The following is a 23,849-nucleotide window of genomic DNA, read 5'->3' on the forward strand; positions in this document are numbered from 1 at the left end:
GCAGTTTTATAACAAATTTAATGCTACTAATTTTGCCATGGGGCGGAGAGAAACATTTACAATTTTACAGCAAATCTCCTTCAATTCTACACATTTTGCAATAGGGTGGAGAGAAATGTTTGCAGTTCTTAATATGATATCTAAGTGAGAGTGACTAACATAATCGATAGGGCCCCCCGGTCCATGATTTCTACAAGTTTAGAAAGCTGGACACTAGACTAACTTACCAATCTAAAAAATGTTAGCAGACACGGCTAATTGAGTGAATGTCATTGACTGACATAACAAGAGAAAAACTACTGATGCACAACCAGAGTTCAAAATTGCACCTTATGATTCTACTATTGTAACTCTCAATAGTAAGTTGAGACCCCGACTGAGTTCCTAAAAATCTTTTTTATTTCTCCTTTTTTTTCTTCAGGCCTACAAAAGCCAATCCATGTTGTAGGCTGATGGGGGTGTATTACATGTTTACATGCTCATAGTAAAGCACTTGCCTGCCAACTCGGAATGTGCTGCTTGTGTGTGACCTCTCAGATGAGGTCATGTGGTTTTAAGTCCTATGGTGCTGGCTGATGATGCTGCTCTTCAACATTCTACCAAATCAGCCTTTATTGATAGTGCATATATTCAGCATGGTACAATACACTTTTTCAAATGAAGTACAAGGTAATGAAATGCTGACGCCAACATTAGGCTGGGGCCCACAGCCACAGACAGATGCCTGACTGGCACACAGGAACAGGCAACACCATCCATAACATACATATGACAAAACAGATAGATGTCGTGAGAGAACAAAACACGGCAGTCTATTAGCTGTTGTGTGTGAAACGTCATAGCCCTAGTCTGGTACGGGTACCAGTCTGTTTAGCTATCATTCCCCTCCTTGCCACTCTTTTTACGCTAAACATCTTTGGCATATGACACAGAGTACAAGGTACCCAGGCTATCATAGCCCAGGGTCAGACCCAGGGTCAGACCTGAATAGATGGCAGTCTTTTAAATGTTGTGAGTGAAGTGTTATAGCCCAGGACCAGGCCTGAATACATGGCAGTCTACACCCCCTAGAGTCGATGTCTGTGCCCCCCCGCTGAAATCTAATTAGCATAATAAAAAAATCCCCATCAAAATCCCTCTGTTTAAAGATGTACTATTAAGAAATCACTCCGCCATTTCCTGGTTGATAAAATTCTAATAGTTCACCTAATTTTAGGTTATGACAAAACAGGCAGTCATTGTGTAGAGAATCATAGTTCCATCTAAACTGCTGTGAAATATTTTTTCAATAACCCAAAATATTGCTTGTGTACAAAACTGAAAGTAAAAGACGCAAAAATAGCACACATAGAACAGATCTACCGCTTCTTAGACTTGCTTTCATGAAATATCTATAACTCATATTTCTGTGTGAATTTGGTTGGGTTGCCCAAAAAGTGACATATTGTAGCGTTAAGCTAGAGATATGTAGCCTTTTGGATGGGCTGCGTCTCAATTCACCTCATGGCGTCCTTCCACATCTGTGGTGGAAGGTGACCAAGCTACTGTTTGTCAGACCATGAGACATGGCGGAAATCGTTCTTCTCACAAAAACGTCTGTAGCGTCCGAACGGTTTGGCCAACAAACTAATATGACCCATCTATGGAAAGATGAGACTCTCACCAACATGATGGTGTTCTCAGTTTTCTACGACCCCCGCAAGTCAGTACCACCGATCTGCCAACTTCTGTCTGTAGCTTCAGAACAGTTTGGGCTACTCACCAATGAATGGTAATATATATGGAAGTATACGGAACAAAAATATAAACGCAACATGCAACCATTTCAAAGATTTTACTGAGTTACAGTTAATTAAGGAAATCAGTCCATTTAAAAAAATCAGTTAGGCCCTAATCTATGGATTTCACATGACTGGGCAGGGGCGCAGCCATGGGTGGGCCAGGGAGGGCATAGGCCCTCCTACTGGGGAGGCAGGCCCAGCCAATCAGAATGAGTTTTCCCCACAAAAGGGCATTATTACAGACAGAAATATGCCTCATTCTGGCTATGGATACGGAGAACATCAACACAATAACATCAACACGCCAGAGGATATACTTCCACTGGACTTCCACTGGACTTCCACTGGACGTGGGGCTCTGCTGGGAGTTTACCTCATGTTTAGATTTTATTATTCTGCTTTTGCCACTACAATCATAATAAACACTGAGAACAATAAAATATTGTGTTATTGTTGTTTTTGTTATGCGTATTACCTTTATTAATAATAGGGGAGAGGGGTCGTTCAAAAAATGTACCCCAAAGGTTCTTCAAAAGGTTCTCTGAGGATCCATTAAAAGGGGTTCTTAGAATAACTCATAGCGGTTCACCCACACATTACATTTGAAGAACCCCTAAAGGATACTCCAGGAACATTTTCTTTTTAGGACAGACACTTTAAAACAAACTTACTTTTGATGTATTGTTTGACTATCTGCCCCCCCCCCCCCCCCCATTAACTGTTCAGAAAAGGAGTTGTGAGAGAAACATGAGTATCAATGAAGATGCCAGCCACATTCCTGATACTTTGAAGCTCGAGCCCTTCCCTTTCTCCGTGCTGCCACATCCTGCAGCGTTATTGTCGGGCTTGCTCCCCTCGCGGTTCCCCTCGAAGTGGACCGGCACACACCTGTTCTCCAGCACCTCACATGCCAGGATCAAATGCTTGGTCTCCTCCCGCACGCTGGACACACCGCAGGTCCCAGTCTCACTCCTCACTGTTAGAAACGTGAAAGGGCTTTGGCTGATGCACAGGTTCCCCTGGTACCTCTTTCCCCCAGAGCTGGAGCAGACCGCGTCCACCCTCTCCCGGTCTTTGGGATGGAGGAAGGACTGCGTGGGTCTTGAGCAGTCGTTTTTTCCACGTAGATACTTCTCCCACTCGTTGCGGTCTGTCGTTAACGGGGTATTTGGACGCACATGCCGGTATAGGAACTTTTCATGGCAGTTATTGCATCGGGACCGTTGGCAGGGTTCGACATTACTGTAGCCACTCACCCCCAGGTTGCCCAGCAACAGGCAGATGGAGAGAGAGAGGATGAGAAGTTTAAGGTTCTTCATCCTTTAGAAGTCTTGAAGCTGCAGAGAAACAAATAGCTCAGTGAGTGAAGTGGCTTGTAGGCCCCCCCTCCTTTTATTCTTAAAAATCTATTACAGATGCCCATCTGGATTTAAATATGCACTGGAACTGAATGGGGCCGTCCCTATCTGAGCCCTGGCTCCCTGTCATTCTCTGACCCCGTTAACACTCAGAGCTTCTACAACTGTTCTACAACCCATTGGTTATTCAATCAAAATGACATATATAATGTGAACAGGATCTCTCTTCCTCCCATCTACAATCAAACAGGGTTCCAAAACAGGCATTGTTTACACGTGCACATTTAATCTGGCCGTATTAGTCAGGCAGGCTGTCTGCACTGAGGAAGGTATTCACACACAGGAAGGGCTTGAGTCTGACTCACACACAGCTCTCTCACACACAGCTCTCTGTGGCTTAAGTTGAATCATACTACTATTTACACACGTATCCCTCTCTAACACACAGAGATATGGGTATACATTAAGTTGTACATTACCTGGTTATGGATCCGTAATGTCTGCTGCAGTGTGTCTCTGTAATGGAACTCTGTTCCAGATTGGTGGAGAATAACTTCAGCCCTCAGCTCACACGTCTCATTCTTTTATTTTCCTTACAGGACTGTAGACGGGTGTGTCCCCATGTGTACGTAACGTCCTGCTGCGTGACTGCGTCACAGTGTGCATGTCTGCATGTCACAACGGGTTAGTGTGTGTGTCCACGGAGCTAGTTAAAGGCAGGGGTTTTGCAGTGTGGCCTTTATTCTCTGTTGCTGAAGGGATCAGGTTTCAGCTAAAAATACTGTCCAGTGGGGAGGATGGGTGGGGCTAGCGTATGTAGGATGGGTGGGGCTAGCGTATGTAGGATGGGTGGGGCTAGCGTATGTAGGATGGGTGGGGCTAGCGTATGTAGGATGGGTGGGGCTAGCGTATGTAGGATGCATGTGTGCCTGTGTGTGATTAAGATTTGTCAATACATGCTCTTCAAGACCTAAATGAGTTAGTGTATGTTAGTGCTGGGCTAGAACAAAAGCCTGTTCACCCTGTATCTCCCCATGGTTGGTGACGCTGATGGTGTTTTTTAGCCATCTAGTCCATTGGTACTAAACACATCTAACGACAGAGTCTGTGGAACAACCAGCCTATGATGAGTCAAACGATGAGGGAGAATGAGAGAGAAGGTTATTCTAAAAAGAGCAACCTTTCACTACGTAGGGAAACCATCTGTGTTTCTATAGATGGACACAGGGTGGATGGATTTATGGACTGTCTCTGTTCCTCTCTTACGTAGTGAAACTATCTCTGTTTCTATAGATGGACACATAGGATGGATGGATTTATGGACTGTCTCTGTTCCTCTCTTACGTAGTGAAACCATCTGTGTTTCTATAGATGGACACATAGGATGGATGGATTTATGGACTGTCTCTCTGTTCCTCTCGTATATAGGTAGAGACCATGTGAACATACTGAACATTCTAAAGACGGTTGAGGACAAAGTCATGGGTTTTATGCATATGACTCAGACCTCATTTCAAATGTGAATTTGAGTATATGTTATTTAAATATTTTTTTCTGTGTATTTTGGTATTTCCAAATACACAACCTAAAACAAATACTTTTATTTGAACTTGTATTTGTAAAAACCAAGTAGTTGACGAAATTGTATTTGAAAGTGTTTTCAAATACTATTTAAATACCTGGGAGTGTATTTGAGTACTTCAAAAAACTTTGTTTTTTCAAATAAAAGGTTATCTGAATACTTGTTTTGAAATATATTGAAAAGTAATTGAAATACCTGAAATAGTGTTATAACCCAGGTCTGATGACAAGGCCTACACATTTTATACATAGGAGTGACGTTGTACAATCATCACATTTCTCAAAAGGAACCGTTCAAGTGTTACAGCCCCCCGACCCCTAAAATAAACAAATATCCACCCACAAGTTCTTGACAATATAACAATTTAATAGAAAAACCAAACAATTTCACTTTCTCTTGTTTAACATTTCATATACATTCCTATATTTGTGTATCTGTGTGCGCTATATAAACTGCAGCTCACATCATTGTAAAAACCTGGACAGGGAACAACCAAAGTGGTTTAAAACAATAACAAGACAACACAGTCATCAAACTGCCATTTTCATCGTGTGACTATTGACACATGATGGGTTTACATACAATTCACATGTTTCGGCAAGTCTGTGAATTACGCTCACAGACATGTATACATTATCAGACTTAAAATGAAAGGCCTACACAATAACAATTTTTGTATTTCAGAACCTTAAAATTCACAGCCCTCTGTTGCCCAATCAGAATTCTTTGTTTCCTTGTATAAGAGTGTTATAGTGACTTACTAAACATCACAATCGATTTCAGAAAACAAATGTTTGATTTAGATCATATTTATGAATGTCAAACTATCTCGATAAGGATGAACTTTGATTGAATCTACTGCAAAAATAAACTCATGTGTTTGGAACATGATTAGGATGACTTGAATTTCAGGCCAAACATCATGGCATGATTCTGTCATATTGAATGAGGAATCTTGTCAGTTCTAAACAGGACCTTTCTGTCCTGAACAAGATGCCCTGGTCAATATACATCAAAAACAACCTATCACGAAGTAGCAATGGAGATGGCTACAAAACAGGAAGAGCCAATCAAAAGGCCAAAAAATAAAAACATCAGTTGGGGAAAATTTCAATCACTCAAATCATTACTACTTCCTGTGTATTTCCGTATTCAAGAACAATAATCAAGATAAAAACATGTAGGACAACAATAAAGAATGGCTTTAAAAAACAACATCATTCCTGCTTGTAAATTATTGCTTTCCAATGTCTTTTTTCATTTTCCTTTTCCTAGTGTAAGTAGAAGAGAGAAAAAACACACTTGGGAGGGTGATTGAGGAAGAGCGTGAGAGGAGGAAGAGTGTGCTGGGTAACCCTGGGCAACAGAGGAAGGAATACAAACGAGTGAGAAAGGGACCCTGGGATTGCTCTGCATTCAGGTTGAGATCAATAAAGTTATACAAACACCTCCAGTAGACATATAACCGTATATAAACACTTGACTTATATACTGGGTATATGTAGGAATACATCAGGTTGTAGTTTCATATCCCCCTCTTCCCTCACTAGTCATAGACATATCTCCCTCTTTTCCACCTGAAACCACCATAACCACATTGTTAGGTGACATCGTCAATGTAGAAATATAAAGTGTTTGTACAGTGTTGGTATAAATCTGCCTGCGTGAGGACAGTGTCCTTTTGAACATGCTACGGGTCGCTAAGCTAAAACAGCGAGGGGAGCAGATAGAGGATATTCACAGGCTTCAGATCAGAACATTCCCATATATATATATATTCCCACATATTCCCCCAAAGCTGTAGATCACCTGGATTGCCTGAGGCTTCAAGTGAATGATTGGACTGATCTATCCATATGATGTACAGACCAGTGGAGCAGCATAGATCTAAACACACAGCTGACTCGGTTAGTGAAAGGCCATGTTTGTGTGTTACTGGTGAAGCAGTGCCTGCCTCAGGGCCTTGTGCATGCTCAGGTGGGATTGTGTGTTACATCTCTACAACAAATCCACTGGCTGTGGAGCTTGGGCAGTGCTAGCTACAGATGTCATTTTACATTTTGCCCAACTATCGCTGAACCCTGAATCTCTTCTCTCTCTCTCCCCCTTTCACGTGTTTATTGAACCTGCATTTGCATACCTAAACTTGATTTCACTCTCTCTTTTCCCTGATTAACTCGCTTTCTCCATCCTGGCAGTGCAATCATCTGAGCGATAATTAGACATGCTCTCTTTGGATCACGACAGGCAAAGAAAGAGAGCAAAGTGCACCAAATGAGAGAGAAGGAGACATTTGAGAGACAGAGGAGGTAAGTGGAAGAGTGTATGTGAGGTCACTCGTTGAAAGAGGGGTAGATGGGAATCTCAAAGTCATCGTTGTTGAAGTTGGCTGGCTGGTCCAGCATGGCGAGAACATCCTAGAGAGAGAGAAAGATTTAACTTGAAAGCAACATGACAACACATAACAAAAGGTACAGATGGAGACATGGGGAAGGGAAAGGCAGATTGATATAGGTAGAGGGAGAGAGACTTACAGGGAAGATGTCAGGCTGGTTGTTCTGTGTGTGGGGGTGCTGCTCTGCCCTGTTCTGAGCTTGCTGCTGGCCCTGCCACTGGGGCCACACTGCCTCCACTGCCCTGGAGGGGAACTGCTGCCCCGACCCCAAGCCATCTATCAGAGACAATGGGCGATTCAGTATCTAACTACACCAGCATACACAAACACATAAAAACACTACTGTAGTTGACACACACACACACTCTCTCAGGGTCACGTACCATATCCGTTGGTATTGAGGCTGGCGCGGGGGTTGATATTTGGGTAGTTAGCCCCCGTGGTGGGGGTCGGAGCGGCAGTGTTGGGCATCGCCCCAAATGAGGAGGAAGGGCCCCCAACAAAACTCCCCATGGCAAACTGGGGAGACAGGGCCTTCCCTGCCTGGGGCACCACCTGCTGGGCGGGAGGTGAACAACACCATGTTATTATTCACACTTTGTTGAAACTGTCTGGGTGTGATACTCAAAACACAGGTTACACAGGAATAACAGACGAGGTCCTTTACAACGCTAAGATACAGAGATGCAAGAACCTCAGAGCACTCATCCCCATCACACCAGCTACAGATGTAGGATTTCAATTTGATAACCCTGGTCAAGGAAAACTGAGGTTTAAAAAAAGCTTCTGACAATTGTAATTTCCACAATAAAATTATAATCCACAAAATAATTCATATTTCCTGTTGCTGCAGGATTATTTTCCTGCTGTAGAAAAGTCTTAAATTAAGATTCTACATTTGTAGCACTTTGGGCAACAACAGAGGATCTAAACTTCAGGCTGTTTGGACAGCTTCTACCTGCAGCTGCCAGCTGTCTCACCTGGTTGTTGAAGGGGGGTCTAGCCCCTGCTGCTGGCCCCGGCCAGCTCACCGCTGCCCCTCCCTGTAGGGGGCTGCTGTTGGAGGGGGGTGCCCCGTTCTGACGGGACATCTGAGCCAGCACCTGGCCTGCGGAGTGGGATGGCTGCACCATCTGAGGGGCCATCCCTACTGACCTGGAATTAGTTCATAACAACAGGACATTACAATCTCTTATTCAGTATACATGGCCCTTAGATCAGTTTAAAACAGTACAACAGAGGCTAGTGGTCATACCTGCTGTATGTGTCGTTGGAGCGGTTGGCAGTGGTGTAGTTGTTGTTGTCCTGAGGGTAGATGGGTACTCCGGTGGCAGAGGTGGAGGGCAGGAACTTGGCCTGGTCTGGGTTGGGGTACATGGAGGGGTGCATCTCTGCCTTGTCCATGGTCTTACTGTGGTCAGTTCCAGCTGCGGTCACGGCCTGGACAGGCATCTGACATGGACAACGGTCAACAAGCGGTCAATACTCACTAAAGGCTTGGAGGTAGGTACAACAATACAACTTTATTGTCCATGTTACAGCGAACAGTAGAACGATCTCGCCCCCAAGACATCACACATACAGTGAGATAAGCACAGGATCAAGCTGCAGTCCAGAACCGCTGGATGGAGGACTTGTTGTGGGGTTAAGGCCCCAGTTAGGTGTGTGTTTTAGTCAGTGCTAGTCTTACCTGTGGAAGTGTAACCTGTCCTGCCTCGTACAGACCATCTCTCCCTCCTCCCCCCAACTCTGCTTGCTGCTGCTGCAACTGTCTGGAAAGGGGGGGAAAGGGGAGAGAGACAAAAGAGAGGGAGAAAAGAGGGAGTGGTAGAGAGTGGTAGAGGGAGAAAAGAGGGAGTGGTAGAGAGTGGTAGAGGGAGAAAAGAGGGAGTGGTAGAGAGTGGTAGAGGGAGAAAAGAGGGGGTGGTAGAGAGTGGTAGAGGGAGAAAAGAGGGGGTGGTAGAGAGTGGTAGAGGGAGAAAGGAGGGGGTGGTAGAGAGTGGTAGAGGGAGAAAAGAGGGGGTGGTAGAGAGTGGTAGAGGGAGAAAAGAGGGGGTGGTAGAGAGTGGTAGAGGGAGAAAAGAGGGGGTGGTAGAGAGTGGTAGAGGGAGAAAAGAGAGAGTGGTAGAGAGTGGTAGAGGGAGAAAAGAGGGGGTGGTAGAGAGTGGTAGAGGGAGAAAAGAGGGGGTGGTAGAGAGTGGTAGAGGGAGAAAAGAGAGAGTGGTAGAGAGTGGTAGAGGGAGAAAAGAGGGGGTGGTAGAGAGTGGTAGAGGGAGTGGTAGAGAGTGGTAGAGGGAGAAAAGAGAGGGAGTGGTAGAGAGTGGTAGAGAGAGAAAAGAGGGAGTGGTAGAGAGTGGTAGAGGGAGAAAAGAGGGAGTGGTAGAGAGTGGTAGAGGGAGAAAAGAGGGGGTGGTAGAGAGAGAAAAAAAGAGTGTTAGCAGTGACAACAGAAAATATAATTTTCGTCAAGGCCCTCCACCACTGCTCGGGAAACCAAAACACCTGCCGACCAACAGCACTTGCCCCACCACCAGTCACTATGGTAACCAAGAAGAAAAGAGCAGAGGGGGTTCATTACCAACACCGTGGTCATGATGGATATCTTACTGCTGTTGAGGAGGGAGAGGGAGACGGGGAATCACCCAAAAACAGAAAGGCCCGGTCAAGTCAAGTAACAATCCACAGCCCTTACCAAGGGGTGAACTCTGAACCAGACCAGAGAGAACAAGAGAATAAAGGGAACAAGAGAGAAATAGAGTTGTAGTCTCCAGTGAAGCAGCAGCAGCAGCCCCAGCTGACCCATGCCAGAGGGGGGGGGGGGGTTAAGGGGGTCTCACCTGGCAGCCACATGCCCTGGGCTGTGGGACACAGGGGGGAAGATAGGACTGCTCTCCCCCAGCGAGGGGGGCAAAGACACCCCTGAGGACGAGAGGGGGGTGAGGGTGTTCTGAGTCGAGGTTCTACTGGCCCACAACAAAAACAAGGGGTGAGGAGGAAAGGAAGGGAGAGAAAGATATGGAGGGGAGGTGAACATACTGACAAACACACATCCTGGAAGAGATGACATCACATTTCCTAAGGTGGCTCAACAGATTGGTTAGACAGAGGGGAGATGTTCAGATGTTGAGGTGGAATAGAGTTGTGGTGTCTATGTGTTGTAGGCGTCTCACACTCAGGTGACTTGCGTTGGTGCAGATAATACGTGTGTGCGTGTTGGTACTTGAAGTTTGAGTTGGTGCAGATGTGTGTGTATGTGTGTGTGTACCTACTTGGCGTTGGTGCAGATGATGTGTGTACCTACTTGGCGTTGGTGCAGATGATGTGTGTACCTACTTGGCGTTGGTGCAGATGATGTGTGTACCTACTTGGCGTTGGTGCAGATGATGTGTGTACCTACTTGGCGTTGGTGCAGATGATGTGTGTGTGTATACAGCACCTACTTGACGTTGGCGTTGGTACAGATGATGTACTCTATCTCCTCAGAGAAGGGGTTCTGGAAGGTGAAGGAGCTGGTCCTGATCCAGAGCCAGTCTCTGGTCTTGGACAGGAAGCGGAACATGACGGACAGCACCTGACCCTTCAGCTTGACCACCTGCTGGAAGCTGTCTCTCAGCAGTTCCTGGTCCTCAGGGTGGGCCAGCTCCAAGATGTTCTTACCCAGCAGTTCCTGGGGAACACACACACACGCCAACAAACACAACACAGAAAAAGTTAGATCAAGCTTACAGCTGTCACAGAGTCTAAACACATACTGTATCCCGGTACACAGTTTAAACACATACTGTATCCTGATACACAGTCTAAACACATACTGTATCCTGATACACAGTCTAAACACATACTGTATCCTAATACACAGTTTAAACACATACTGTATCCCGGTACACAGTTTAAACACATACTGTATCCTGATACACAGTCTAAACACATACTGTATCCCGGTACACAGTTTAAACACATACTGTATCCTGATACACAGTCTAAACACATACTGTATCCTAATACACAGTTTAAACACATACTGTATCCCGGTACACAGTTTAAACACATACTGTATCCTGATACACAGTCTAAACACATACTGTATCCTGATACACAGTCTAAACACATACTGTATCCTGATACACAGTTTAAACACATACTGTATCCTGATACACAGTCTAAACACATACTGTATCCTGATACACAGTTTAAACACATACTGTATCCTGATACACTATGAAATGTGATGCTGGGTGTTTGTCCTACTCTAGCCCCAGGCTGTGAGGCCTACCTGAGGCTGGTAGCCCACTGTGGCCATGCAGCGGTGGTCTACGAAGGTAAAGAGGCCCTGGCAGTTGTGACGAGAGATGAACTCCACCGGAACGCTGATGCTGTTCATGTCTGTGTCGCTCGGGCAAGAGGTCACCTAGACAACAAGGGGGCAACAAGTGTCTGCAAGATGGTGGTTCCATGAGCCCATCCAAACATTGGACATTTTTTCCATCTTACCTGAAGTCTACCGATGGCGACTAGACAGTAGCGACTCCCCTGAATATTGTCTGCTTCCTCATCTGTTAGATTCACCCCTGAAATGCGAGCAGGCAAACACACACGACTCAGTATGCAGCAGTAGTGTATACATTGGATATATGCCGGTACAAAGTGGAGTCGCACTTCAACGGCTCAGACACCAGACGTATCTGGCAGGGTCTACAGGAAATCACGGACTACAAAAAGACAACAAGCCTCGTCACGGACACCGACATCTTGCTTCCAGACAAACTAAACACCTTCTTTGCCCGCTATGAAGATAATACAGTGCCACCGTCGCGGCCGACGTGAGTAAAACACTTAAATGTGTTAACTCTTGGAAGGCTGCTGGCCCAGATGGCATCCCCAGCCGCGTCCTCAGAGCATGCACAGACAGGCTGGTTTGTTTATTGACATATTCAATCGCTTCCGCACATCTCAGTCTGATGTCCCCACTTCAAGATGGCCACCATTGTTCCTGTACCCAAGAAGGCAAAGATAACTGAACTAAATGACGACCACCCCGTAGCACTCACTTCTGTCATCATGAAGTGCTTTGAGAGACTAGTCAAGAATCATATCAGATCCACCTTACTGGCCACCCTAGACCCACTCCAATTTGCTTACCGCCCCATCAGGTCCACAGACAACCCAATCGCCATCACACTGCCCTAATCCATCTGGACAAGAGGAATACCTATGTAAGAATGCTGTTCATTGACTACAGCTCAGCATTCAACACCATAGTACCCTCCAAGATGACAATTAAGCTTGAGGCCCTGGGTCTCAAACCCGCCCTGTGCAACTGGGTCCTGGACATTCTGACGGGCCTTCCCCAGGTGGTGAAGGTAGGAATGTAACGATCTTCGTCTTCATCGGATGAGGAGTAGGAAGGATCGGACCAAAACGCAGCGTGGTAAGTGTCTATGATTATTTATTATACCAGAACACGAAAATACAAAAATAACAAAGTGAATGTAAGAAATGAAACAGTCCTGAAAGGTCAAAACAGGAAACAGGAAACAACTACCCACAAACACCAGGTGGGAAAAGGCTACCTAAGTATGGTTCTCAATCAGAGACAACGATAGACAGCTGCCTCTGATTGGGAACCATACCAGGCCAAACACAAAGAAAAGAAAACATAGAAAAACAACACCCCAACTCACACCCTGACCAAACCAAAATAGAGGCATAAAAAGGAACTAAGGTCAGGGCATGACAGTACCCCCCCCCCCCCCCCCCCCCCCCAAAGGTGCGGACTCCGGCCGCAAAACCTAAACCCATAGGGGAGGGTCTGGGTGGGAGTCTATCCGCGGTGGTGGCTCTGGCGCGGGACCTTAGTCTTGGCCCACTTAGGTGGCGCCTCTGGAGCGGGGACCCTCGCCGCCGACCCCGGACTGGGGACCCTCGCAGCGGACCCCGAATAGGAGGGCGACTCTGGCGGCGCCGGACTGCACAACGCATCACCGGGGGCAAACTACCTGCCCTCCATGACACCTACAGCAACCGATGTCACAGGAAGGCCAAAAAGATCATAAAAAAAAGCTCATCAAGGACAACAACCACCCGAGCCACTGCCTGTTCACCCCGCTACCATCCAGAAGGCGAGGTCAGTACAGGTGCATCAAAGCTGGGACAGAGAGACTGAAAAACAGCTTCTGTCTCAAGGCCATCAGACTGCTAAACAGCAATCACTAACTCAGAGAGGTTGCTGCCTACATTGAGACCCAATCACTGGACAATTTAAATTGATCACTACTCACTTTAAACAATGCCACTTTAAATAATGTCACTTCAATAATGTTTACATATCTTACACTACTCATATCATATGTATATACTGTATTTTATACCATCTACTGCATCTTGCCTATGCCGCACGGCCATCGCTCATATGTACATATTCTCATTCACCCCTTTAGGTTTGTGTGTATTAGGTAGTTGTTGGGGAATTGTTAGATTACTTGTTAGATATTACTGCACTGTCGGAACTAGAAGCACAAGCATTTCGCTACACTCGCATTAACATCTGTTAACCATGTGTATGTGACCAATAAAATTTGATTTGATATAAGAGCTATGCCATAGGTTAGTTAGTTACCTGTGGGGGGCCAGGACTTGATGTATCCAGTGCAGTGGACCACCACATACTGAGGCTCTCCATCCTTGGGTGGGCCCAGACCATTCCTACAGGGGAGACCATTACCAGTCAAGGCATAGTTCACTACACATTGTATTCAGGAAAGAATTCAGACATCTTGACTTTTTCCACATTTTGTTAAGTCTTTTTCCTCATCAATCTACACACAATGACAAAACAAAAACAGGTTTTCAGAAATGTTTGCAAATTTATAAAAAAAAAACTGAAATATGACATTTACAAAAGTATTCAGACCCTTTACTCAGTTGTTGAAGCACCGTTGGCAGCAATTAGAGCCCAGAGTCTTCTTGGGTATGACGCTACAAGCTTGGCACACCTGTATTTGGGGAGTTTCTCCCATTCTTCTCTGAAGATCCTCTCAAACCCTGTGAGGTTGGATGGGGAGCGTCGCTGACCAGCTCCTCTCGTGTTTCTCCAAAGATGTTTGATCGGGTTCAAGTCCGGGCTCTGGCTGGGCCACTCAAGGACATTCAGAAACTTGTCCAGAAAGCCACTCCTGCGTTGCCTTGGCTGTGTGCTTAGGGTCATCTTCCTGTTGGAAGGTGAACCGTCGCCGCAGTCTGAGCTCTCAGGAGCAGGTTTTCATCAAGGATCTCTTTGTACTTTGCGCCGTTCATCTTTGCCTTGATCCTGACTAGTCTCCTAGTCTCTGCCGTTGAAAAACATCCCCACAGTATGCTGCCACCACCATGCATCAACGTAGGGATGGTGCCAGGTTTCCTCCCGACGTGATGCTTGGCATTCAGGCCAAAGTGTTCAATCTTGGTTTCATCAGACCAGACAATCTTGTTTCTCATGGTCTGAGAGTCATTTAAATGCCTTTTGGCAAACTCCAAGCAGGCTGTCATGAGCCTTATACTGAGGAGTGGCTTCAGTCTGGCCACTCTACCATAAATAACTGATTAGTGGAGTGCTGCAGAGTTGGTTGTCCTTCTGGAAGATTCTCCCATCTCCACAGATGAACTCTGGAGCTCTATCAGAGTGACCGTCGGGTTCTTGGGCACCTCCCTGGCAAAGGCCCTTCTCCCCCGATTGCTCAATTTGTCTGGGCAGCCAGCAATAGGAAGAGTTTTGGTGGTTCCAAACTTCTTCCATTTAAGAATGATGGAGGCCACTGTGCTCTTGGGGACCTTCAATGCTGCAGAAATATTTTGGTACCTTTCCCCAGATCTGTCTCTGGTACCTCTAGACAATCCTGTCTCTGAGCTCAATAGACAATTCCTTCAACAACATGGCTTGAATTTTGCTCTGACATGCACTGTCAACCGTGGGACCTTTTTTAGACAGGTGTGTGCCTTTACAAATCATGTCCAATCAACTGAATTTACCACAGGTGGACTCCAATCAAGTTGTAGAAACATCTCAAGGATGATCAATGGAAACAGGATGAACCTGAGCTCAATTTCGAGTCTCATAGCAAAGGGTCTGAATACTTATGTAAATAAGGTATTTCTGTTTTTTTATTGCAAAAATGTATAAAAACCTGTTTTCGATTTGTCATTATGGTATTGTGTGTAGATTGATGAGGAAAAATGTGTATTTAATACATTTTAAAACATAACGTAACATAACAAAATGTGGAAAAAGTCAAGGGGTCTGAATACTTTCCGAATGCACTTTTTACAGTAAAATACACAAGAATGATCTCACCTGTTCCTGCTCCGCAGGAAATTCAATCTGTTCATAGACATGGGCTCCACTGGACACGAACCACATCTACAAACACACACATTTCAGAATACAGACGCACAACACAGGTGCATACAGCCATATACACATGCAAGCTCATCACACACACCTCATCCTACATATGAAGGATCGTCTGGCTCCCATACACATCCTGACGGAGGACTGCTGTCCCTCCTTCTTAACTGTTCCTGTCTTCAGGTCTAACATCCTCCCTGAGAAAGAGAGAGAAGGGTCGTTACCCACAGTCATTAGTGTTGTGTGTGTCTCCTACCCATATTATAACTCTCTGCAGTACAGAGCTGCTCCTGTAGTTAATCTGTACCACCTGTATTATAACTCCGCAGTACAGAGCTGCTCCTGTAGTTCATCTGTACCACCTGTATTATAACTCTCTGCAGTACAGAGCTGCTCCTGTAATTCATCTGTACCACCTGTATTATAACTCTCTGCAGTACAGAGCTCTTCCTGTAGTTCATCTGTACCACCTGTGTGTACCTGTATTGTTACTCTCTGCAGTAGAGAGCTGCTCTCGTAGTTTGTCTCCGTCGTCCGGGTGGAGCTGGTCGTAGAGTGAGGAGCCTAGCCAGTCAGACTGTGATTGGTTAAGAACAGGGGTCAGGGAGTCTGACACGTAGACGACCCGTCCACTCTCACACGACACCACAAACAGGAAGCCATCAGCAGCTTCCAGGATCAGGTGCTTCAGCTCCTACAAAGAGAGGGATGGGGAGAGAGAGGAAAGGAGAGGTAGAGGAGAGAGAGAACGATGGAGGGAGAGATGACATGGAAGATACACTCAGTTATTATTGTGCAACAAACACACATGATAACATTTCCCCCTTTTCATCTCTCAGCCCCCTCTCCTCCCTTTCCTTCCTGCCTCTCTTTCTCTAACCTGGTCGGTGAGGAAGGATGGTTTGTATGTCCCGTCTGCTGCAGTGTTGCCGCTCCCTCTCAGAGACTTCATGTGGGACACGGCCATGCGCAGGATGGTCAGCTTATCTGGTTTCCGTGCCAACGCGCTGCAGGTGGGAACCATGTCTGACAGCTCTGTGATGTAAGCAGTCATCTTGTTCCTCCGCCGCCGCTCAATCTCACTGTGGTTCTCCCTGGAGCGAGGGAATGAGGGAGGAGAGGAAGAGAGGAGAGTAGGAAGGACAGAGATGGGGTAGAGATGGGGAGAGCAGGGGGAGGAGCAACAGACATGGAGTCGGAGGAGGGACAGGGATGGGGTAGAGATGGGGAGAATTAGGAAGGGCAGAGAGGAAGAGGTAGAGGAAGGACGAGGGAGGAGAGAAAGAGGGGGGGATATAAATGGGAAGAGGTGGGCAGGTAGGTGGACAACATGGAGTAGAGTTTAGTGTTGGCGTAACCAAATTATATTTTCAGATTAGGATGAGGTAGGTGGAACAAGCATGGATTGATAAATATAACAAGGAGTGAATGATCCATCAATACGATAGATAAATATAGAGATCGAGATAGAGAGAACCTGGTCTTTCAAAGCAAGACGGAGTGATAGAGGAGAGGAAGTGCTGAAAGAAAAAGACTTCAGAGATCCTGAGAGAGAGAGAAGCAGAGAGGGAAGGAGGGAGAGAAAGGGGTTGTGCTCAGAAGAAAGGGATTGATAGGAGTGAACAGGTGTCCCTGAGCTCAGGGGTTAGTAGTGGTGACAAGAATCACAGCAGTGTGATAGGGAATCTGGTGTCTCGGGATATGTGCATGCAGAATATCTGTATTATACACATGCTCAAACACGCACAAACAACCTCCTTATTCTACCTGGCAAATCGCTCTTTGTCTCCTCCTCCTCCATCGTCATCACACCTGGTCAAAGACAGAGAAGAAGATCTGTCATCAAAACAACCAACACAATACAGTCAGATCAGATAGAGAGAGGGAGAGAGATGAGAGAGCAAGAAAGAGCGAGAGACAGGTGTCAGTCCTACCTGAAGAGCTTGCTTCCATCATCATCATCATCGAAGTCTGGCCTGTGAGGAAGTAGACAGAATCCACGTTTGTAAAGTTAACACCAAAGAATGGATCAACAACTTATCGGTGTGATTCTGATTCTGCACCTATGGACAACTTCTACCCTGTGCTGTCATAGCTATAGACCATCTGTTAAAGTTATGTGACATAGTGATTGACTGTTTCATTGGCATTGTATACTATACTATACTCACGCAGCTCGTCTCTTATTGGACCCTTTTGGCACAACAGCACTGCTGCTTGCCTGGGCCCCACCGGCTCCCAAACCCAGAGAGTCATCTGGTATGTCTGCCACACACACACAGACACACACACAGAGACAGAGATAAATTACGGAAGGTAACGTTACACGTTGCTCCAAGTGTATCCACTTCACTAACACAACTGTTTTGCCTCTCTGGTAATGAAACTGGTTATGCGTTAACTTACCTAGCCACAAAGCTAGCTAACTAACAAATACTGTAGCTACAACTAACTCGCTAGCTATGCTAAGTCAAGCAGAACAAGCTAACTGTTAGCTGGCCAAAAAGCTAATCGTTCGTTCAAAATAACACTTGTTTTGATGAAACATCGACACAAACTAGCTAGCTAGTTAATAGCTAACTTATCTGAGCATAACCTACGCAAGTATGTCACCTAGCAAGCTAGCTAAAAATGATAACTAGCTAAGCTAACATGGCGAGTTGGCAACATTAACATCAGGTCATGCCAGCTAAATGTAAGACAAGCTATTTGCCAAGGTTGGTAGCTAACTTGCTAACTACGATTTTTGCAAGAAAGACAGAAACGTCAATAGCTAGCTAAGTAGCTAGCTAGTTAAATTATTCAAGTCAAATGTCAAAGTCAAATATTCAGTTAGCTTGCTTTCGCTGGCCAGTTAGCTTAGCCCCAGCTGCGCTATCTAGCTCCCTAATGCTGTCATCAGACGCAATCTGGAGAAAGTGACAGATTCGGTCAAAGGGCCACGGATCGCCAATTTTCCATCTGCATTATCACCTGTAACATTTGAACTTATTCCCTCCCACAAGTTTAAAACTTTACTGTACCTGGGATAGAAGAGTCCATGTCCGGGTTGAATAACATAAACAAACCAAGTTACAGTAAACTGCGGAAATTTCCTCAGTCCACAATCCTCTCAGATTTACCGATTTTAACTATATCAGCAAATAAAGAGGCGACGTCATGACTCGTGTTTCTTCATCATCAGCCAGTGGGGGAAATTACAAAATAAGAACGAAAGTATCTATTTTCCTGACCCTTTTCCTGTTAACCCCATTTAGAAACCTTCTAGATCCAAGATGGCGTTCACGGCTAACAGCAATAACTGTATAGGCGCCCAAGTCTACTCTAGCTATGTAACAGTTTTCTTCAATCATTAGCGGGATACAAGTGCCATCCAATAAGAGGGCAACCCCAATGTTTGACCATTTACGCCGAATCACAGGCCAGAACCATCTGTATAATATTTTATTTGAGTCAAAACAAGATCTTAACCTTTAAGATTATTTGAGTGATATGTTATACTCACATTATAATGTAATTTTGTATTATAATGTAATACACCTACTACTCCTATTTCAGAAACGTAAATAAATAAGTGCACAATATACAATCCCTGTGTTTATAGAAGGTTATATAGGAGGTTGTAGGCCTCAGTACCTAAACCAAGACATAGGAAACCTATACTGTAGATAATAATTTGAGTGATTAAAACAAACATTGGAGTAGACAGGTTTGGCATAGTGATTCATGGTCGTTGTTTTTATTATTAATGATAATACTTAAGCATCATAATACACACAAAAAAATAACACTGTAATTACGTGACTGTTGTTTTTCCAAAGCGACGGGGAAGAGAGGAAGATCGGTCAAGGTTAGTACAAATGAACGAGGGTTGGAATGGGGATGTGAAAGGCTGTGAGGGGAGGATCTCAGAATGAGGGAGGAGATGGATGAGTAGGAGTGGGGAACAATAAGAAGCAAAAGAAAGAGGGAGAAAGGATGAATGAGGATGAGAGGAGCTGAAGAAGGTAGAAAGGTGAGAGGGTAGGCTATCCCATACATTACAGATAAGGCACTTAACATACAACAACAATTGAAAATATATGATGATAAAAATACAACACTTACATTGTTCCATGTATCATATTTTTGCTTACTGAGCAATTGAGTTGCTAAAAACCAAACTCAAGAAAAATCTAAACTTTTCTGAAACAATGATGTCAAACATGAAACATGACTGTAAACCTGTTTCTCAAAGGAATCATACCTCAAATCACTCTAGAATAACAGAAAAACACATACCACACACACGGGATAATCTAATCCAGGGCAGTATGGCCTAAAAAATCTGCCCTAAATAAAGCCTAAATTACAATGGCCCTTTCCAGTCTCCTGAGAAGAAATGTCCTGTTCTGACCAACCAATCCAGGCCCCCGATGAATATCCATAATGATGCATGATATCATCAGTGTGGGTCAGGGTTCTACTGGATCATTGTGCCCAGAAACAGATTGGACTAGACCAAACCAGACTGGCATTCAACTCTGCAAACATTTGCAGAAAACGTTCGTCCTTACAAGGTCATTGTTGAAGAAAGAGTACACAATCAAGTGTTTTCAATAGAATAGAACAGTTCTCCTGTTGTCGAACATTCTTGGTGAGTTGGATTGTTGGTGGGCGCTCAGAGTTGGGAGCTTCATAATCGTTAGCGGAGTTGAATGCATCTCTAGTCGATGACATGCGTCATACCACACTGCAATGAAACCACAACTGGTTCATACTGGTCTTAACTGGTCTAGACTGGAAAACAGATCAAATATTGCTTTTTAAAAAATCTGAATGATTGACATTCTATTTGGGACCCTGACTAGCTGGACTGTTTGCCTTTACATTTACAATGGCAATTTGTGTTTTTGAAAAAACTATTGAAATATACTGAAAATAAAGTTCTGCCTGTGTGACCTTGGTAAGATGTCAATGACACTCAGAAGATATACTGAAATAGTCACGCACATACAGAGCGAAAACATGATACAACTGTTTGATAACAAGTATTTTCCTCTCCAATGTCAACGGAGAGTGTCTACAGACAGAGCGTTACCACTGGCACATAAACATGACATCAGCAGAGGAAGGAGAGCATCATTCAGAATCAGCAGAATCTCAATATACCCCCCAAAAACTATTTAACACTTTGTTTGAAGGACTGCTTATAAGCTGCTTATAAACATGATTACATCGTTTATGAACCAGTTATTCACATTATTACATTGTTTATTAACCATTCAATAAAGCAGTTTATTAACAGGCCCTCAAATCAAGGTCCATACAGTGCAGTAGGTTAAATCTTGTTGTGTCTCTTTTCTAAAGTCTGTCTTTCATGGCAACTGGAGTATTGGACATAAAGGCACATGGACAAAACATGCTTATAGCAGGTTGAGCAACAACAAGGTAAGTGAAAAATAACAGAATAAGGTAAAAGCACCATAGTCTGGCTGTAAGGCACATGAGTACAGTAAGAAGAGCCATACTAGAAGCAGCATCACACTTTCTCCCCTTACTTCTCTTCTTCCTTCTCCCCTTTCTTCTATTCTTCCTTATCTTCTTCCTTCTCCACCTTTCTTCTCTTCTTCCTTCTATTCTTCCTTCTCTTCTTCCTTCTCTTCTTCCTTCTCCCCTTTCTTCTATTCTTCCTTATCTTCTTCCTTCTCCCCTTTCTTCTATTCTTCCTTATCTTCTTCCTTCTCCACCTTTCTTCTCTTCTTCCTTCTATTCTTCCTTCTCTTCTTCCTTCTCTTCTTCCTTCTCCCCTTTCTTCTATTCTTCCTTCTCTTCTTCCTTCTCCCCTTCCTTCTCTTCTTCCTTCTCCCCTTTCTTCTATTCTTCCTTCTACCCTTCCTTCTCTTCTTCCATCTCCCCTTCCTTCAATTCTTCCTTCTCCCCTTCCTTCTCTTCTTCCCTTCATTCTCATCATTCTGTCCTCTCTTCCATTCACATCATTTTGAACACTCTTTTAGAGGGACTGAAATCACACAGACGTTCCCAATGCTATTCCTTAACTTGTGTGTGTGTGTGTGTTGGGGGGGGGGGGGGTATTCTCATGAACAAATTGAGTTACAAAACCATGATGCATGATATCATTCTGAGGACTAAGATGTCTAGTTTTAGAGGAAAGTGTCATGTAAAAAAAAAAGGAAAAATACATTTTCATTACTGAAATGCCTCCTGATTAAATTCATGGTAATTTTATAAAAATACATCTTTAAAAAAAACGAACTTATTTAAATAAAACAAAATACGTTGCTGTAGTTTCTCCATAAATTATAAAAATTGTATACTAGTTGAAGTTTACATTAAACTATAATATTTATTACATACAAGCAGTGTCTGTGGATATGTCTCATTACCATTTTTTTCAAGTTCCTATAAAACTTTTTTAAATAAACATTTCTTCACCCATGATGCATCATCTAGAGTAGTCCTTAGAAAACAGCTAAAGAGCTCAAATTGGGGAAAAGTCTGATTTTCATTTTATAATAATTGTCATTTTAAAACATTTGTATTTTCAGTGTTATGTTTAACTCAGGCATTTTCATTAGGGGAGCAATGTTACAAAATATTATACATATTGATTTAGAACTTTTTTGGACTTCAAAAACTAATGAGAATTTTGTGAAAATGTTGGTAGAATGCATAATATCTAATAAAAAAAAGGAATAATAATTATGAAATAGATACATATAGATCCTAATCTCAGCTATTCAAGAGGACATTTTGTGAAAAATGACTAAATGTATTTTTTAATTACAGTTTCGTGAGAATTACCCGTGTGTGTGTGTGTTATTAATGGACTATAATAACAGGTCCATGCCAATTAATGTAGTATATCCAAAATTGTGTGTGTGATTGAGTGTTTATAATGTAGTACAGTGTATCTAACCACAGGTACAGGTCTACCTGTAGTTCTCAGGCTTTAGGAATGCCTTTCCTTCTCCTTCATCCGTTTTCCCTACCACTCTGTTCCTTTCCTCTTCTCTCCATTACTCCTTTTCCTCTTCCCTCCATCTCTCCCTTCCCTCCATCTCTCCCTTTCCCCTTCCCTCCATCTCTCCCTTCCCCTTCCCTCCATCTCTCCCTTCCCTCCATCTCTCCCTTCCCTCCATCTCTCCTTTTCCCCTTCCCTCCATCTCTCCCTTCCCTCCATCTCTCCCTTCCCTCCATCTCTCCCTTCCCCTTCACTCCATCTCTCCCTTCCCTCCATCTCTCCCTTTCCCCTTCCCTCCATCTCTCCCTTCCCCCTCCCTCCATCTCTCCCTTCCCCTTCCCTCCATCTCTCCCTTCCCTCCATCTCTCCCTTTCCCCTTCCCTCCATCTCTCCCTTCCCCTTCACTCCATCTCTCCCTTCCCTCAATCTCTCCCTTCCCCTTCCCTCCATCTCTCCCCTTCCCCTTCACTCCATCTCTACCTTTCCCCTTCCCTCCATCTCTCCCTTTCCCCTTCCCTCCATCTCTCCCTTCCCCTTCCCTCCATCTCTCCCTTCCCCTTACCTCCATCTCTCCCTTTCCCCTTCCCTCCATCTCTCCCTTCCCTCCATCTCTCCCTTCCCCTTAGCTCCATCTCTCCCTTTCCCCTTCCCTCCATCTCTCCCTTTCCCCTTCCCTCCATCTCTCCCTTTCCCCTTCCCTCCATCTCTCCCTTTCCCTTCCCTCCATCTCTCCCTTCCCCTTCCCTCCATCTCTCCCTTCCCTCCATCTCTCCCTTTCCCCTTCCCTCCATCTCTCCTACTCTGCTGAGTGAGGGATGTGAATTCTTCACACTCTTACTTCCTGGCACACGTTTTCATTACTCCGTCTTGCGGTGGTTGTTGTGAGCGGCGTGACCATTCTGCACCGCACCTTTCTTCTCCACCCCCTCCTCTTCCTCCCCTGACTCGTCTGTCTCTTCTTTATCGCTCCTCTCGTCCTCCACCTTTTCCTGAAGCGAAATGAGAGAAAGAAAGAGAGGTGTGTTTAGAAACATGTCATCCGTCCAGAGACAATACTTTTCCTTTCCACAAACTGAACCCAAACCAGACTGCTGCTCTTTATCAGCTGGGCTTTCCAAAACATATCAACGTGTGATTTCTGAATAAACTTTCTCTCTCCTCCACCCACCCCTCCTCTCCCAGTCTCTCTCCTCCACCCACCCCTCCTCTCCCAGTCTCTCTCCTCCACCCACCCCTCCTCTCCCAGTCTCTCTCCTCCACCTACCCCACCCACCCCTCCTCTCCCAGTCTTTCTCCTCCACCTACCCACCCCTCCTCTCCCAGTTTCTCTCCTCCACCCCCCCACACCTCCTCTCCCAGTCTCTCTCCTCCACCTACCCACCCCTCCTC

General features: G+C 44.7%; 2 protein-coding genes and 1 non-coding gene across 13 annotated transcripts in view; all 3 read right to left on the reverse strand.

The window, feature by feature from the left end:
- Positions 1 to 377: 377 nt before the first annotated feature.
- On the reverse strand, positions 378 to 3,852 carry LOC110536309. The gene is made up of 2 exons (XR_005035401.1): positions 3,619 to 3,852; positions 378 to 3,118 (listed from the first exon to the last, which is right to left on the reverse strand). It is a non-coding gene; the product is annotated as an uncharacterized LOC110536309 (transcript).
- A 1,214-nt stretch (positions 3,853 to 5,066) lies between these two features.
- Positions 5,067 to 18,893, reverse strand: arnt (aryl hydrocarbon receptor nuclear translocator). Of its 8 annotated transcripts, NM_001124710.1 has the most exon segments (20): positions 5,820 to 7,138; positions 7,256 to 7,392; positions 7,500 to 7,674; positions 8,097 to 8,271; positions 8,372 to 8,568; positions 8,807 to 8,888; positions 10,557 to 10,783; positions 11,390 to 11,524; positions 11,608 to 11,684; positions 13,733 to 13,818; positions 15,443 to 15,508; positions 15,591 to 15,693; positions 15,977 to 16,190; positions 16,377 to 16,590; positions 17,264 to 17,308; positions 17,431 to 17,472; positions 17,668 to 17,684; positions 17,686 to 17,703; positions 17,706 to 17,761; positions 18,520 to 18,616. In NM_001124710.1, coding segments are annotated over 20 exon segments (2,169 nt in total). In that variant the 5' UTR covers positions 18,539 to 18,616; the 3' UTR covers positions 5,820 to 7,054.
- A 4,288-nt stretch (positions 18,894 to 23,181) lies between these two features.
- Positions 23,182 to 23,849, reverse strand: part of LOC110536315 (ceramide synthase 2) — a 36,115-nt gene continuing 35,447 nt past the window's right edge. For all 4 annotated transcript variants that reach the window (XM_036939866.1, XM_036939861.1, XM_036939855.1 and 1 more), the window contains one exon: positions 23,182 to 23,449. In XM_036939866.1, the coding sequence (XP_036795761.1) occupies positions 23,318 to 23,449 (132 nt within the window). In that variant the 3' untranslated portion in view covers positions 23,182 to 23,317. The remainder of the gene's footprint in view (positions 23,450 to 23,849) is intronic.

The sequence above is a fragment of the Oncorhynchus mykiss genome, chromosome 2 (assembly GCF_013265735.2).
Source record: "Oncorhynchus mykiss isolate Arlee chromosome 2, USDA_OmykA_1.1, whole genome shotgun sequence".
In the NCBI taxonomy this organism is placed as follows: Eukaryota; Metazoa; Chordata; class Actinopteri; order Salmoniformes; family Salmonidae; genus Oncorhynchus; species Oncorhynchus mykiss.

What these genes read in the sequence shown, in the direction of transcription:
- arnt (XM_036933255.1), bottom strand. Translation starts at nt 18,556, where the DNA reads ATGTTATTCAACCCGGACATGGACTCTTCTATCCCAG. An exon ending in CCAGGGCATGTGGCTGCCAG is followed by an intron (nt 8,889 to 9,953) that starts GTGAGACCCCCT and finishes CCCCCTTTCCAG; the next exon opens with ACAGTTGCAGCAGCAGCAAG. An exon ending in GACAGGTTACACTTCCACAG is followed by an intron (nt 8,569 to 8,806) that starts GTAAGACTAGCA and finishes TGTCCATGTCAG; the next exon opens with ATGCCTGTCCAGGCCGTGAC.